Below are 15301 nucleotides of genomic sequence, written 5' to 3' on the forward strand. Positions count from 1 at the left end.
ATATTTTTGTCTGTAGCCATAAATATATGTAAGATTATGTTGTTTTGTAGATTAAGTCTGAAGAAAGGATTTGTTTCTTAAGACTGGCTTTTGAGAAAACCGTCTCACCACAAGGTCCATTTAGTAGCTGTTCAGGGGTCTTTAGATTATATCGTATGATCTTCGTCAAGAGATTGAGTTTGCCCAGTTGGATTTGGTAGATGTGATCACTACAAATCATTTAATCTTGTGATATGATTTGAAAGTTACAAAACAGCTACTACACTTATGATGAGATATTTGTTCTCAACTGCTGTTTCCATTAACATTTTTCTGATAAACTGATCAAGTACCAGTCCCTGGTTACAACTATCAGTGGGCTAGTTTAGGATGTGAGTGTAGATAAGTGATACTGATATTTAGTAGCCTTGAAAATGTTCACTAACTGTTAGTGGGCTATGATTGTAAGGCCTACCAAAAACTAACATTCAGCTCCATCACAGCTTTAACATGTAGCCTGGCTGTGTGACACGGGTGGTGTTTTCTTTACTCATAAGTATCAAATAATATATACAGTATAATCTCTGTATATGTTTGAGTCCTGTCTAATTGAATGCAGTCAGTGGATTCATGTAAAGCATTTAAATTTGCCTGTGTGTGGTATGGGGGTCGATATTTAGACTTTGGTGTGTTACATTCCTGTTCAAGTCACTGTCCTTGTTTGTAGGAGTTTCTTTTTACAGAATTGCGTGTGTGTATGTGTTTGTTTTGGACACAGAGAGAGAGACAGAGGTAGATGTGAACTTCTTTTCCTGTCTGGACAAGCTGCTTCACGCATTCCTGAATTTCCACCATTCTTTAACACAAACACATACACACGGCATATTCAGCTGTTTCAGGGGAAGGAAAGAAATAAGGAGGTAAATAAATGTGTCACATTTTGCATTTTTTTTCATTAACCTGCCATAAAAACCCTGGGATTTTCCCTCGTACTGTCTAGTGTGATTGATCTTTGGAGGTCTTTTCCTCTCTAACACTTAAGATAAACCCTCAGGGTGAAAAACCTATCAGAGCATCTCTCTCTCTGTCCTGCTCTCTCTCTCGCGCTCCCTCTCAGCCTCAGTCTCTTGTGCTCTGATTGCGCTCTATCACCGCTCGTCTCCCTCTTCTCTCCTCGCTCTCACGCACACAGACACTATTTCAGTCAGTGGTGCTGCTGGACTGATGAAGATCGACACAAAGAGCGTTTGTCTCACAGAACCGCATCGTCAATCACTCTTTTTCTCTTTCTCCCTGCTCGCTCTCTTTCTCTCTGTGTGTCTCTATGACTCTCTATGACTCAGTTTTAACAATGTATGGCTGTTTGCTCCTGCAGTGGCGGCGATTGCAGAATACCAGAAGAGGCTCACACACACATATATATATATATATATACACACGCTTCATACAAAGGGGAAACAGTGGACACACGCATACACAGACAGTCTCTGAATAGCCCTACATGGGGAAACATCATATTAGAGGCTTGCATATTTTTTCACTTCCTCATTTTGTCTGTTTGACCCCAGTCTGCAAATTGGTCACTTGGTTAAATCATTCGACTTTTTGCTTATTTTGTTAATCCAACAGCCTGTTGATGATGTAGCCCATTTGTCATGTATATTGTCTAAGAAATAGATCACCTGACAACCAGATGACAAAGATCTCATGACAGTCAACTGTCAGCATTTTTTGAGAAAGTCCGTTGTGGTTGACCACAGCACAATGCAACACCAACATTTCTAGATTTAGCCATTTCATAGAGCTTTTTTTTTTTTTTTTTTAGCTTAGTGTGGGTGTGAAAAAGATACATTTTCAAATTCAGCCAATTTGGTGTGGACATGTCCTGAGAGACTGCGGGGCAGTGAGTCTGTTTTTCATCAGATTTAGTAAAATTCCTTCGCCCACACTTGCAATTTACAGCAGAGATTTTTTTGTACTGAGATGTATGTGTTTGTAACAGTTTTATTAATTTTCTTATCATTCAAACGTGATAGTAAAGCTGTAGGGAAGTGAGCAAGAAGGGAAGGAGGGAGCACAGAGGGAATCAGACTTTACTCACACTTAATGAGGCTTTGACAGCAGTAGATTGCCAGCAGACACACACACACACAGAGCGCTAAAAGACTGCCGGTGAACCTAGAGGGCTGCCATGTCAACATGTCAACTATCATTCCTCTCCTTCCTTCACACTTACACTCTTTACTCACACATGCTTGGCTGTAAAAGTGTGTCACCAGGGTAAAGGGGAAAGGTGGACAAGAGCAGTAACTGTGTGTGTGTGTGTGTGTGTGTGTGTGTGTGTGTGTGTGTGTGTGTGTGTGTGTGTGTGTGTGTGTGTGTGTGTGTGTACGTGCATGTGTGTCTTCTCCCATGGGAGCTCTGACAGAGTTACACACTCACTCTTCTCTCAATCCCTCTCTAAGTCGCGGCAGGATCACGTGTGAGTTTCTGCTCCACTTGTGGTCCCACAGTTTATCCTCTGGCCCTTTTTACTCTCTCATGAAACAATGTGATATTAATGATCTGTTTTAATAAATGAGTCTTCACCCATTTCCCCTTTTTTCAGCCTTTCATCCCTCTCTCCCTCCGTCCTGTTCTCTGTCTCGTCTTTCTCAGTGGCTCTCTATGTGAAGTGGAAATTCCTTTTTTACAACCAGTTTAATTTTTTTTTGCCACTGTTCTTTCCATTATTATGACATTTTACCCACTGGTTCCATTACAAGGAATCTATTCATTTTGAAAGTGAAAACACCCAAAATGTACATTATAGTCATACATTACAGTGTTAGACTGCTGGCACAATTATCTGTGGTATATGGTCTAGGTTCAGTTTCACTTTCATCTTCAGTTCCTCTTCTAGAAAAGTGGTTCTGATAACTGGATGAAACTGGACTTGGTTACTGATTGCATGTTTTGTTAGGCCCATGCCTTTGATCGTAAAGCTGCATCTAGTGCTTTAGCTGCATTCCCAAGTTCACGAAGCAGCACTGAGCACTTCCTGCCCAAAACCTTTGCAGTAGACCTCTGAAAACAGAACTTGTAGATTTGAAGTTACTTAACTATGTTAAAGCACATGGTCATTGATTTACTCAGAATTTAATTACCTTCCTGAACTCTGTCTCTTTCTCTAAATGTTCCTCTTTCCACGTCTCTCTCTGATGCAAGCTTGACCACAGACAGACGTTAGTTTCAGTGTTGAAATTCGTCAGTTTTCTTTGTTCTTCTATCACAGTGCTTTGAGGGGGTTTTTCACTGCCAAGTGTACTACTGCCTCAGTAGTAAACTTCTGACGCTTGTGTAGCTGCTGCATTCTAATCTCATGACAGTTTTCATCAAATAACTGCCCACACATCACGTCTGTTTTTATTGATCAGTCTCCACTTAGGTAAAGGGAGCAAGAAGTTGAATTGTTGTGAAAATGTAACAATGGATCTTCACTTCTTAGCTGCGGTTTTTCATACAACTCCCATATTCCTACATATGAATGACATCTTTATATTGTTTAATTAATGATTTTCTTTATGAATGCAATATGGTGTATGGTATGATCAGATGCTTAACCAACAAGCCCGGTCAACAAATATTGCTGTTTTCTTGAAGGCAGCTGGTGAATGTGGGAGAGATGATCACATTTAAACAAGCTGATACATCTATATATTAATGGATTTTAAAATTCATTGGCTTTGCATGTTTGTTAGATGTTAAGTTAAACTTTCATGCTGACAACGTTTTATATGTGTTGTATTTAGGACTGTATAACGTTGCTCCATTGCTAGATGTCAGATGGCGTTACACGGTCACTGAACAAACCATGTAGCTAAATAGTTCAATATAAGACAATAGCCCACAGGCACGCATCATACATCATACATATTAAATAAGCCTCATCATGGCTGAATCGCACATCTCAAAGGGATTTCTTTGTGTGAGGAGTCCCAGCACCATGCTTCAATCTTCTGTACAATATGGCACCCGATATGGTTTAATCAGTTCCTCTCTCATTCGCGTGACCTTTCACAGAAGCAGCAAAGAGGCGAGGGCGTGATTCAGAGATGCGTCCCAATCATCCTTTCCTTTTTCTTTTTTTCACAGTGGAAACAGTGAGCAACAAATTCTAATTCATTGTGTGTTTTCTGTCCCTCTCTGTAGAAGTCGGATCATGGCCAGGTGTTGCTGGATGCTGTCTTTAAGCACCTGGAGCTGACTGAGAGAGACTACTTTGGCCTGCACTTGGCTGATGACTCCTTAGATACGCCAGTCAGTATGATTTTTTTTGTGTGTGTGCGTGAGAATGTGTCTGCCTACAAGAGGACCCTAGAGATAATATTTGGATTAGTCACATAAAATCAGATGCATCATGACTGTGTATAAATATCTATATAGAATGTACGTTTACTGTATGTCAGTGTGTATAGTATACTGATGTGTGTTTGTATCCATGTGTACAGTATTTCTGTCAGGTGTGTATATGTGTGTGGCTGGTGGTGAATAATGTAGGTTGTGTATTCATGCTGTGGAAGCGTTATGGTGTCTCTAAGTGTCTCTCAATCAATATTTTACAGCGCTGGCTCGATCCCAACAAGCCCATCAGGAAACAGTTAAAAAGTAGGTGAAAAATCCACAACATACTACCAGGTCATTTGCAGGAATTGACAGAAGGTCGTAAAGCCAAGACGGTTCACTCAAGTCCAACTTAATTGCTTGAAATTCATGATTTACCAGCTGTTTGAAGCAGTAGTCTGCAGGCCAGCCTCAGTGACGGTTAAAATCCACACTCCACCTCAAGCAAAAGTCTCCAGTTTACACTGGGTGTTATTTAAGATTCTGAATCTGCCTTAAGCAATGATTAAACTTAATTTCAACTCTTTTTTTTTTGATAATGAGTAATAGAATTTGTAACGTGTAGAACAATTAAAAAGTAGCCCTAGTGAGAAATACAGTCCTCCTCAAGCAATGTTTGAACTATGTTTCAACTCTGTTTTTATGCTGAGTGACTGATTCATTGAGCAATAACCACAGGATTTTGTATTTTACCCAGTACATGGAGTTAGACTGGTGTGTATGTATGAATGTAGGCTTGCTTATTTTACACATTGAGTCATTTATTCCACTAGTTTATATCCTGTAACAGTTGAAAAAAAGAAATAGGTGTGGAACCTACATAAATAATGTCAATATATCAAACAGTATCTCTTTGGCTTCACCTATTGGCTTCTCATTTCAGGAATTAGAACTTCCTGTTTTCAGCCGTTCTTTGGAAGAAACAATGCATAGCCATGTTTATACAGTATCTACATTATCATAATAGAAATTAATATTTCACACATTCTCAGATCAGGTTCTTAGAAAATTACATTTAGCGCATCTTAAATCGAGTAATCATAATAGGTACACATGTTGTCTCAATCAGGCATTTGACTGTCAGATGAAATCCAGTCTTACAGTATAAAAGCTTACATTGCATTTACAGTTTGCATCCACTCACAGATCTGCCATGTTGTGTTTTCCCCTCTAACTGTTCATCATCATTTTTTTCCAGGAGGGTCTCCCCATAACTTGAGCTTCAGAGTCAAATTCTTTGTGACAGACCCCAACAAACTTCAGGAAGAATACACGCGGTAAGAGTGTTAATATTACAGAGAATATACTGATTATTACGCACATAAATGCTCATTTTATCTGATGGAAGGGTGTTCATTTTGGAAAGGTTTTAATCTGGATTCATACTTTATGCAAGGGGTTAACAAGGGTCTGGCCATAGACATCTGTGTGTATAGTTCAGTGTTGGATTTCACCCGTTGACATCACCACCGCAACACTAGACTTATTCCCGACAGTAACTGTGTTGATATTGTTTTGTTTAATTTGTGACACGAGCGAAGGTGGGAAGGTCCGACTTGTTTCACTACCGAATGTGAGACTAATGCCGTGCAGTCGTATTTACGTTGTTTCATTTAGAGAGCTGGTCTCGCTGAGCGGAAGATTTGCAGTGGAACTGGCTTTGCTAGGTGTGTGTTACTGAAAATGAGAAGACTTTTGATTCTTTTTCCAATTTGTTTCTTGTTGTATTCACTATCAACAATCTCTACCGGCATCAGAAACATGTCGGAGAAAACGCAAGCTGTCCAATCACAGTTCTTCCGGAAGTTAATTTAGTGTGTAAGTGCCACGCACAGCTGCATATGGGGTACACAATGTCCCACAACTCATCATGCAAGATATAGACATATTGTATACTGTATGTATATAAAAAGTAAGTCTTTTCTGTAGATCCTAAGGAAACTAGGTGATAATCTAAAAATTGGTTTTATGGATCTTGATTTAATCATTGAGAATGGATTCCTAGGTCCAGAGCTTCATTCTCTCATTGATTCACGCTCATTAAAGAAAATAAGAAACCAGTATGTTTTGTATCAAGGCCATAATGTGGACTCCAACCCACAGTTATGCAAACATAAGGTCTGCTACACTGCGTTCTACATAAACAACATGCAGAGTAGGCGTTACAGCGCCATATCGCCTTTTCCGCCTGGTGTTTATTTCAGCCTTCTCAGCTATGGCCTCGCTCCCTGAGCCTCATCAACACTTGGTATACAGCTTGTAACAGTGAATAGTGAGCCTTAGATCCGACATGTGGATCTGGTGTGTTATACATTCAAGTCATGACCAAAACACACTCCTGATAGCTTTGTTGGACTATATTTATGACATCTGTGGTGTAGTACACAGCAACAATACTGATAACAAGAGCTTGGGTGAGGAATGGCTCAATCTTCCTTTCTTAAAACTACTTATCATATCAGTTTATGTATACAGTATATATTGTATAATATATTTCAATTTTGTATAGTTTTTCAGTAACCTTTGTTATGAAAGGACATGACCAGAAAGAAAACTTCATTATTTCTGTTAAGTCAAATGAGCTTTCTTGTACTAATAATTAAACAAAGGCCTCTGCTAAAGGGTGTCCATTCATTTTACATAATGTGCACTTCCATCAGAAGTGTCACCATTATAATCTGACTGGCAGGCATCTGTTGGCTGCTTGTCTTTACATCATATTATATTCAATTTAAACAGAGGGAATGGTTCACTTGTCTCTTATCCTAATGCAGTGTGTTGTCCCCCCCTCAGGTACCAATATTTTCTTCAGATCAAGCAGGATATATTTACTGGAAGGTGAGTATGTCATCGTTTGTGTATTAGATGTTGCTGTATAGACAGAGTGGACAGTTCTGCCTCATAAAGAGCTGCTGTAATAGAATTATTATCATTGATTGTAGTGGAGAGTGTTAGTGGGTCCAAATACTGCCAAGAGGTGTGTGACTGGAGGAAATATGACTTTATTTACATACACACAAGCTCATTGTGCAGATGTACAAACACACCCAACTTGCTCATTGTTTTTGTCAGTTAAAAAAAAGCGTTACTACTTGGTTTCTTCAAATACAAAATAATTCATGTTTTACATTTCTATATTACTGTTAGTTTCAAAGATAAGTCAATTCTGCTCTTTGAAAACGACTATAATATATTTTGTATTGATCCAAGGCTGAATGTCTGTTTGGTGTGTGTGTGTGTGTGTGTGTGTGTGTGTGTGTGTGTGTGTTCCTGTGGCTTCCAGATTGCCGTGTCCACACACCACAGCCGCACTGCTGGCATCCTATGCTGTTCAATGTAAGTAGTGCTCCCTGGATACATCCACTCTACGTAAGGATGGAAAAGCAATTCATTAGGCTCCTCTTTAGCTTCACACACTGTTAAATGTAATGACTGTGGTGGCTCCAGTGCATTTGTAGCTGCTGCTCTGATGCCATTATGATTCAATTAAGCTGTGTGGGGATATTTTATATTATTCACAGTGAAATAAATATTCAATGTGACTGTGGCTGAGTTTTTTTTCAGTTGGGACTAATCAAAAATCCTCCTTATTTTCCAAATATGGTACAGTGGCAAATGAAAATGTGTTGTGCAACTATGCATTATCCTTTTATTTCTTCTCTATTTATTGAGGAGCCAAATTTCTGATATTGTTGCGAGTGAGTGCTGAAAGAACAAATATATAAAAGTTTTAGATATAATGTCTGATTGAATTTACTAGATCTAGGTGATATTGTTGCAAACAATATCAACACTTTCATTATATGCATGCAGTTGGCAAACCAATAAATTATATAGCTGTTTGTTGTTCCTTGCTTGGAACAACACTGTTCCAACACCTCATGACCTACATTTTTCTAACACCACTGGTTAAAAACATCTCTTCAGACCTACAGACCAGTCTATGCCACAGACTTTCAGCCTCAGCACTAATCTCATCTACTGCCGTGATTTAGCGTTTGGGTTAAATGCTGACCAGGCCCCTCTGTCATCAGAATAATGATGCCTGACACACTGCTCTGTCTGTCTCACTCACTCTTTCTCCTTTACTGCTGCTCATTGTTTTCATGCAGCCTGCTTTGCCCTCCGTCTCTTTCTTTTATCTCTGTTCAGTCTTTCTCATCCCTCTCTGCTTATCCCTTTTTTCCCCCTGCACTCATAAACCCTGTCTCCTATCCCCCTCCCCTCTGCTCTCTCCCTCTTTCTGTCCTCCACCTCTCTGGCATATTTTGTGGGGTATTTGCACTGACAGAATATAGGTCAGAGAAGAGATTTGGCCTAGCCTACCAACATCATGACACTACTGCTTTTACTCACACAGCTAGGCCCATGTTGTCACTTTGCTCAGTGCCAGCCCAGATTATGAAGATAAATGTTTACTTTGGGAAAAACGGCTTGAAGCAGCTGCTATGTTGCTAATTCAGTTAGCTCAGCCCAAGTGCCAGCACTGATCACTCTAAATCCTGCACTAAAGCTTGCATTCTCAAAACACCACAAATCCAACCCAGTAGACCTAAATTCTTGTTTGAAATTGGGGGGAGGGGGGAGAGATCTTGAAATAACACATTTTTGTTTGTTCATTTTAAAGCAGTAGGTGTGTGTAATTCAGCTTTTTCATATCTACAAAAATGTTGCATCACCAAACACTTTTACATCTTTAAAGCTGGTTTTCATTGAATTGCATAGTGTTGCTTTTGTTAATTTATTCGTATTGACGGTGGGGGATGTTGGGGGAGTAAACATGCAGTCAGGTTTTCTGTCGAATGTTAATTGTTACGAAAAGGAGAGCTTACACACGCGCATAAACATGCATGCATACACACTTGGACTAAATGATGATGAAGATGAATATATAAAGAGATATCAGGTTGTCAGCTAGTCTTTGAGCTTCATTGGCATTGAACCCTTTTAAAGTATAAACTGCAGCATAAATGTCTACTGTTGTAAGATGTAAGCTATTGACTGCACATATATTTCTCCCTGGAGCTGTGTGCACATCAGTAAGCGGGTAAGTTGGAATTGATTCGTTGGTCAATATGCTCAGGCTACTGGCTAGCAGGTCAGTCCAGGGTCTACCTGAGTGAATTGATGCTTTTGAGCTTCAACTGCTAGCTAGTGAGCTAATGGCTTTGGGAATTTGCTTTGAGCTCCTTCTCTGTGATGGTTCTGAAAGCTACCAGAGATCTGGGAATCATTTCACTCTTTATCTTTCTGCCTGTTATCTGATCTTATCCGATCACTCCTTTCTCTATCTTTGAGTAAAAACATCTGTATTTTTGATCCTACTGTCGTTTGTTATTTTGAGCCACATTTAAATACTTCTGACTATCTGCTATATGAAATGCATTCATTAGAAAAGAAAAGGGCCAAAACACAGTTGTTCATTTCTAATTGATCTATACTTGCCATTTAGTTTTTGACATGTGTAAGATATTTGTTATATCCACTCAGTCTCACCATCTCTTTGGCCTGTGGAGAGGATGGACCAGCTTAGTATATGTTCTCACATTGCAACAGGGTTGCGTCACCTTTTAGCTCTGTTGAAAAGCTCCAAGGACGTAGTAACACAAACAAACACATGCACACCTGTATACAACAGCACACTCAAAAATAATGTGGTGTTATTGCACTAAGTGATTTTAATCTCCTGGTGCTGTTGACATGCTTTAACACTAAGTGCACATTTAGCATCTATCCTTTTTATGCTTGTGGTGATAATGCATACTTTCTTACTAGAACAGGATTTTCAGAGGCTGTGAGAAATTTGCAGCTAAGGTGTGAAGATTCATTAGTTTTTTTTTTCACCTTTGCAATTGTTCCATTGGCTTCCTTTGCAAACAAATACACACCACAAAGTAAATAAGATGGCAGAAAGACTGAAAAGTGTGAGATGGTGACTGACTGAGAAAGCGTAGAGAAAGAAGGATCAATTAACAAGTGCAAATGTAGCTAAGGATGATGACAGAAACATTCCTGTATGTCGGTAGTTTGGTGTTATTTCGGTTAATAATGAGCCAAAGCATACAAGTGTTCTTATGCTGAAGCTGTTTGGCAATGAAGATGGTTATGGCCTGCGTTGGAGAAATTGTCTTCATTGCCAATAGGTCATATTCATTGCGAATAAAAACACTCAAGTATAGCATACGTTATCACCTCTTGGACATCCTTGTTGTTGTCTCATTGTCTGTGTCTTTCCTCCTCTCTGCTGTTAAATTGAGATATCGTCGATGCATTGAAAATATTGAAAAATAAATCTCTCTCTGTCTCTCTGTATAGCTGAGTTGGGGGACTACAGTGAAGCGGAGCATACACCAGGCTATCTGTCGGAATACTGCTTCATCTCCAACCCTCCACAGGACTTCCACAAAGAGGTCGCCAAACATCACCAGCAACACAGGTACACTGAGACAACAAGCACAGTGGTGATCCCACACACATTCAAATGCAACACAAAGGAACTGACGCATACATACATGAATTGGATTCCAGACCTTGAAAAGATTACCGTATGTCCAGATACAGAGGCTGTTCATCTTAGGTCACTGCAGAGTCACTGTCATATTAAATATTGTTATAATGACACCGTTTGTAGCAGTAAAATAAATTAATTCTGCCATCAGTATACATCATATTGAGCACCATCAAAATAGAACCTAGCTAGCTACACACACACACACAAATGACTTATATGCCACAGTTCATCTGACCTTTTCCCTGCTGTTACTTCATTCATATCTCTGCTCGCCCATTTCCTTTGTTTCTTTTTGTGCCTCCCCCCTCACAGTGGTCTATCTCCTGCCCAGTCAGAGTTTAATTATCTGAACACAGCACGCACGCTGGAGCTCTATGGTGTAGAGCTGCACTATGCAAGGGTAAGTAAGGTTTTATTCTGTGACACTTGTCTATTTTGGTGTGTGTGTGTGTGTGTGTGTGTGTGTGTGTGTGTGTGTTAAAGACTGCTGTTTATGCAGTTTTTGTTTGTTTGTGTGTGTTTGTTTCTGTGTTGCCGTTTGTCTAGTGCCTTATGGTTTTACCCCAGCAAAAGCCAATGCGACCTGTTAGACATGTCAGTGTGTCTGTGTTCTCACTCTAGCCTTCTCTCCCTTCACAAAAACCCTGAGCAGTACAATTGTACTGCCATCAACAAGTGGTATCATAATTTTGATTATAAAGTCCTAATGTGCACCCCACTGTCACAACATGGCTGATTCGATGCTATTTTCATTCCTGCAGCAGCTGAGGAGGAATGAGAGCAGGTTGGAGGAGCTGCAGTGTGTACAGTTGATGTTGATGCCCACACATTGGCGTTCATCTCTCACTTAAACAGCAACAGATAGTAGCAGTGTAGCCAAGTCATCATTTAGATTGATTTGTTTCATATATTTGTATTAGATAGACATGAATCTCAGTTATTACCTAATCTACTCTGGCTACTGTGCCACAGTAAAAGCCAAACACTCATCTCAGCTGCTAAATGGATAAGAACTATGTCGCATCAACTATGATGTCATTGTGGAGTGGAAATTGTGTTTAAACCCTTTTATGGACTTGGTTTTAAAGTTCTAAAAATGCTTTATTGTCCTCAAACTTACTGACAGTAAACCTGCTCACATGTCGTGAGATGCTTTTTTTTTTTTTTTTAGGGCAGAAAGTGATTTAAAGAAAATTGATTTGATGCCTTGCTTTTTAATTTAATAATATTTTCTATAGGAGTAAAAGGTTAAACATTTATAAGTAATATATTTATTACCCTTAATATGAAATCAAAATGTCAAAGTATGCAGCAATGGAATAATCAAGAAAGAAACATGAGAGCAATTCCTTAAATGAGGTCACCAGCTAGAAACCATCATCATGAAGAGGTGGTTAAAATTCTCCAGGCCTGTTTTCTAGTTTAGGCTATTCATGATTATTGATTAGCTAAAGTGTATCAAAACTTTAAGAAAATCAATTTTGTTGTCTTCATAAAGCAGCACAAGACAAACATGTGTCTGCACTCTGTCATCATCAGTATCACATTGCACATGCAGGATGTCCAGAGCATAGAGTATAAAATTACATTTCTAAATTAGATAATCAATTAGGACAAAAGCCTAAACATGTTGGAAATTCTTCTCTAATTTAATATACAGGTAGATTTTATTGGACCCAGGCCTGAACCCATCCTCACATACTCTGTGTGAGTTTCTTATGTTGTCTCATTAACCTCTAGGCAGGTGGACCCAGAGGCGGTCTGTTTTCAGCAACGTCTACTTGTTTTGTAGCAGTGAGGAAGCCTACCAAAAAATGTTTTGCTCTCCTTTTTTCCCCTTTTGTACTCTGTGTCTCTGTTCGGCTCTGCTCCCCCACCTCCGTCTTCACTACACACACACACACTCCTTCACACACTCTCTTCCCCTCTCTTCAGGACCAGAGCAACACAGAGATTCTCATTGGGGTGATGTCCGCCGGCATTGTGATTTACAAGAACAGGGTACGGATCAACTATTTCCCATGGTGAGTGACACACACACACACAAAACATAGAACTACACGTGTCATTAAGAGTGCAGGTCCACTACCTGAGTGTGATCTGCAAGATTTATCTATTGCTATTTTTAATCTAGCAAGTAACCATGATAATGTATGAACCAAAAAGTGAAAAAACACTGGAAAAAGGCCATTTTTGTGTTGGGATTTGTATAGTGTTCCAATGAGAGATTGCTTTCAAAGATTACTCCAAGGTTGCAAATGTGAGGGGAGGGAGACAGATGTGGGTGGTTTTGGTGAGAACGTTGGGGACAATGATGATCTTATCAGATTTGTCACAGGTCAGTTTTAAAAAACTGGCTTGCATCCATGATTTAATTTCAGTGAGGCACTGGGTCAGGGTGGAGTGAGTTGCAGTGGAGGATGCAGTGGATATGTAATCATCAGCACAGCAGTGGAAGTGGAGACCATGAAAACCGATGATATCACAGAGGGAGACCACGTAGAGGATGAACAGGAGAGGACCAAGTACCCAACCCCTGTGGGACGCCTTGGAAGGGAGGGGCAGTGGGAGAGATGGTGTTCCATCTGTAGTTTCAGTTAGGCAGCAAGTGGGCAGAGACAGAGATAAAACATGCATGCTTTATGAAAAAGCATGTGCACCTGCAAACTAACTGCTATTTCAGAAACTCAGTGTGAGACATAAAAGTAGCTTGAGATCAGAAGTTCAACAGTTTTAGTTACACCTGCTTCGACCACAAGCAAGGTTGCTGAAAACCAACTGTTTCAGTGAAGCTGCTCTGTGGCCAACAGCAGAAAACCTGGCATCTCTCAGGTGTGAATGAGTGGAACGGTGGATGGAAAACAGGGCACTGCTAGAAAATTTCTCCATTGATATTTTCATACTAAAAACACAATCCCATTAGCAGCTCCGCTGTAACAGTTGAATCTTTGCTGCCTTGCTTTCTGTGGTTCGAGCATTAATTGTTTGTAAAAGTTTACAGAGCGCTTCTGTCATTTCCCCAAGCCAGATTTCCCCTGATCTGGGGAATCAAACTGTGGATGTTTTTGCCACAAACCCACCTCTCTGTCCATCAATCTGCTGCCAGCTCCACTTGAACCGCCTCCAGGGACCCTTTTTGCTGAGAAATGCGCTGCGTAATATTTTGGAAACCTCTCACATAGTGATTACTGACATGGCGTATTAATGTTTAAGCCTTAGCTGATCTTTTCTAGAATTATGCAGATGATTCCACCAGATTTTTCTAGGGAGGGGGCTTTGTGTTAAACTAGGTTCCCTGGAAATATTATAGACATCAAATCTGCTTGCTCTTCTTCTGTCTTTGTCCTTTATTCACCCCTCTCTGTCTAATTCACTTACTCCCATCACTCTTTATGTCTCTTGCTCTCATTCGCTCACCAAAGCAGTGATACTTGGAAATCTCTCATACTCTGCTGCTGCACTGCGGGAGGCTAAATGTTAATGGGTGCCGGGGGTGGGATAGTAACTACTCAAATCCCTGTAACTCCGGAAGATAATTCACTCGTGTGTAGGCTCAACACACACACACCCCGGCCAAATGCACATAGCAGCTGGTGTGTATGAGTGTGTGTATGTGTGTGTGTTTGTGGTGAGATGAGTTTGAGTGTGTGCTCATGTAGGGTTTGTAGAATGAAGGATTTTGTGTTACTGACATTGTGGGGACCAAATTCATAAATCTGGGGACTCGCTGCCCATTTAGAGACAAAAAGCTTGACATGTTTTGGGTAGATACTTGGTTTTTGGTTAGGGTTAGAGTAAGTCTCCATGGAATGGAGCAAAATAAATGTAATGTAGTGTAATGAATGAACATAAATCAATGCAAAGTCCTCCTGAGTGGAGAAAAAATAGCTTAAGCGAATTTGTGCGTGTGTGCTCGCATGTGTGTGTGCATATCCAGTCAGTTGAGCTAAATTTAGAGACCAACAGTGGTGTCCCCAACAGCTGTCCACTACCATGTGTGAGAAAGAGAGAGGGACATAATTGTCAGCAGTGTCTCTCAACCATATGCTCACTCATTTTCCTCTCCCTCTTCTTCATGTTTTCTTTCTTCATCCTCGCTTTAACAAAGGCTCACTGTTTCTGCATCTGCTTTAGTCCTGTCACTTCTCATGGTGTCTCTTCTCGTCATTTTTTCTCTTTCTTGTTATAAATTGAACTGTAAGATACAGAAAGGAAGGGTCGAGAGAGAGAGAGAGAGAGAGAGAGACAAACATTTAGACTTTTGCCTCTTTTGCTGTTTCTGTTCACGGCAGCCTAACAAATGAGACACACTTAGATGGGGCATGACTCACACTCTGCCTAAGCATGTGTGTGTATGTGTGTTTGTCCATGCAAGTGTGTGTGAGTAAGTATGTAAAATATATTTAGCAGGGAGCGATGAGTCAGAGC

The 15301-nt window shown here is 40.1% G+C and overlaps 1 protein-coding gene across 1 annotated transcript in view; it reads left to right on the plus strand.

Moving 5' to 3' along the window:
* The window catches only part of ptpn4a (protein tyrosine phosphatase non-receptor type 4a), a 68736-nt gene that overhangs the window by 31973 nt on the left and 21462 nt on the right, over nt 1-15301 (plus strand). The window contains exons 3-10 of the mRNA XM_044216109.1: nt 4171-4278; nt 4584-4626; nt 5561-5639; nt 7156-7200; nt 7646-7698; nt 10678-10798; nt 11186-11273; nt 12809-12897. Coding sequence (XP_044072044.1) covers nt 4171-4278; nt 4584-4626; nt 5561-5639; nt 7156-7200; nt 7646-7698; nt 10678-10798; nt 11186-11273; nt 12809-12897 — 626 coding nt within the window. The remainder of the gene's footprint in view (nt 1-4170; nt 4279-4583; nt 4627-5560; nt 5640-7155; nt 7201-7645; nt 7699-10677; nt 10799-11185; nt 11274-12808; nt 12898-15301) is intronic.

This window comes from Siniperca chuatsi, linkage group LG12, assembly GCF_020085105.1.
Source record: "Siniperca chuatsi isolate FFG_IHB_CAS linkage group LG12, ASM2008510v1, whole genome shotgun sequence".
Classification (NCBI taxonomy): Eukaryota; Metazoa; Chordata; class Actinopteri; order Centrarchiformes; family Sinipercidae; genus Siniperca; species Siniperca chuatsi.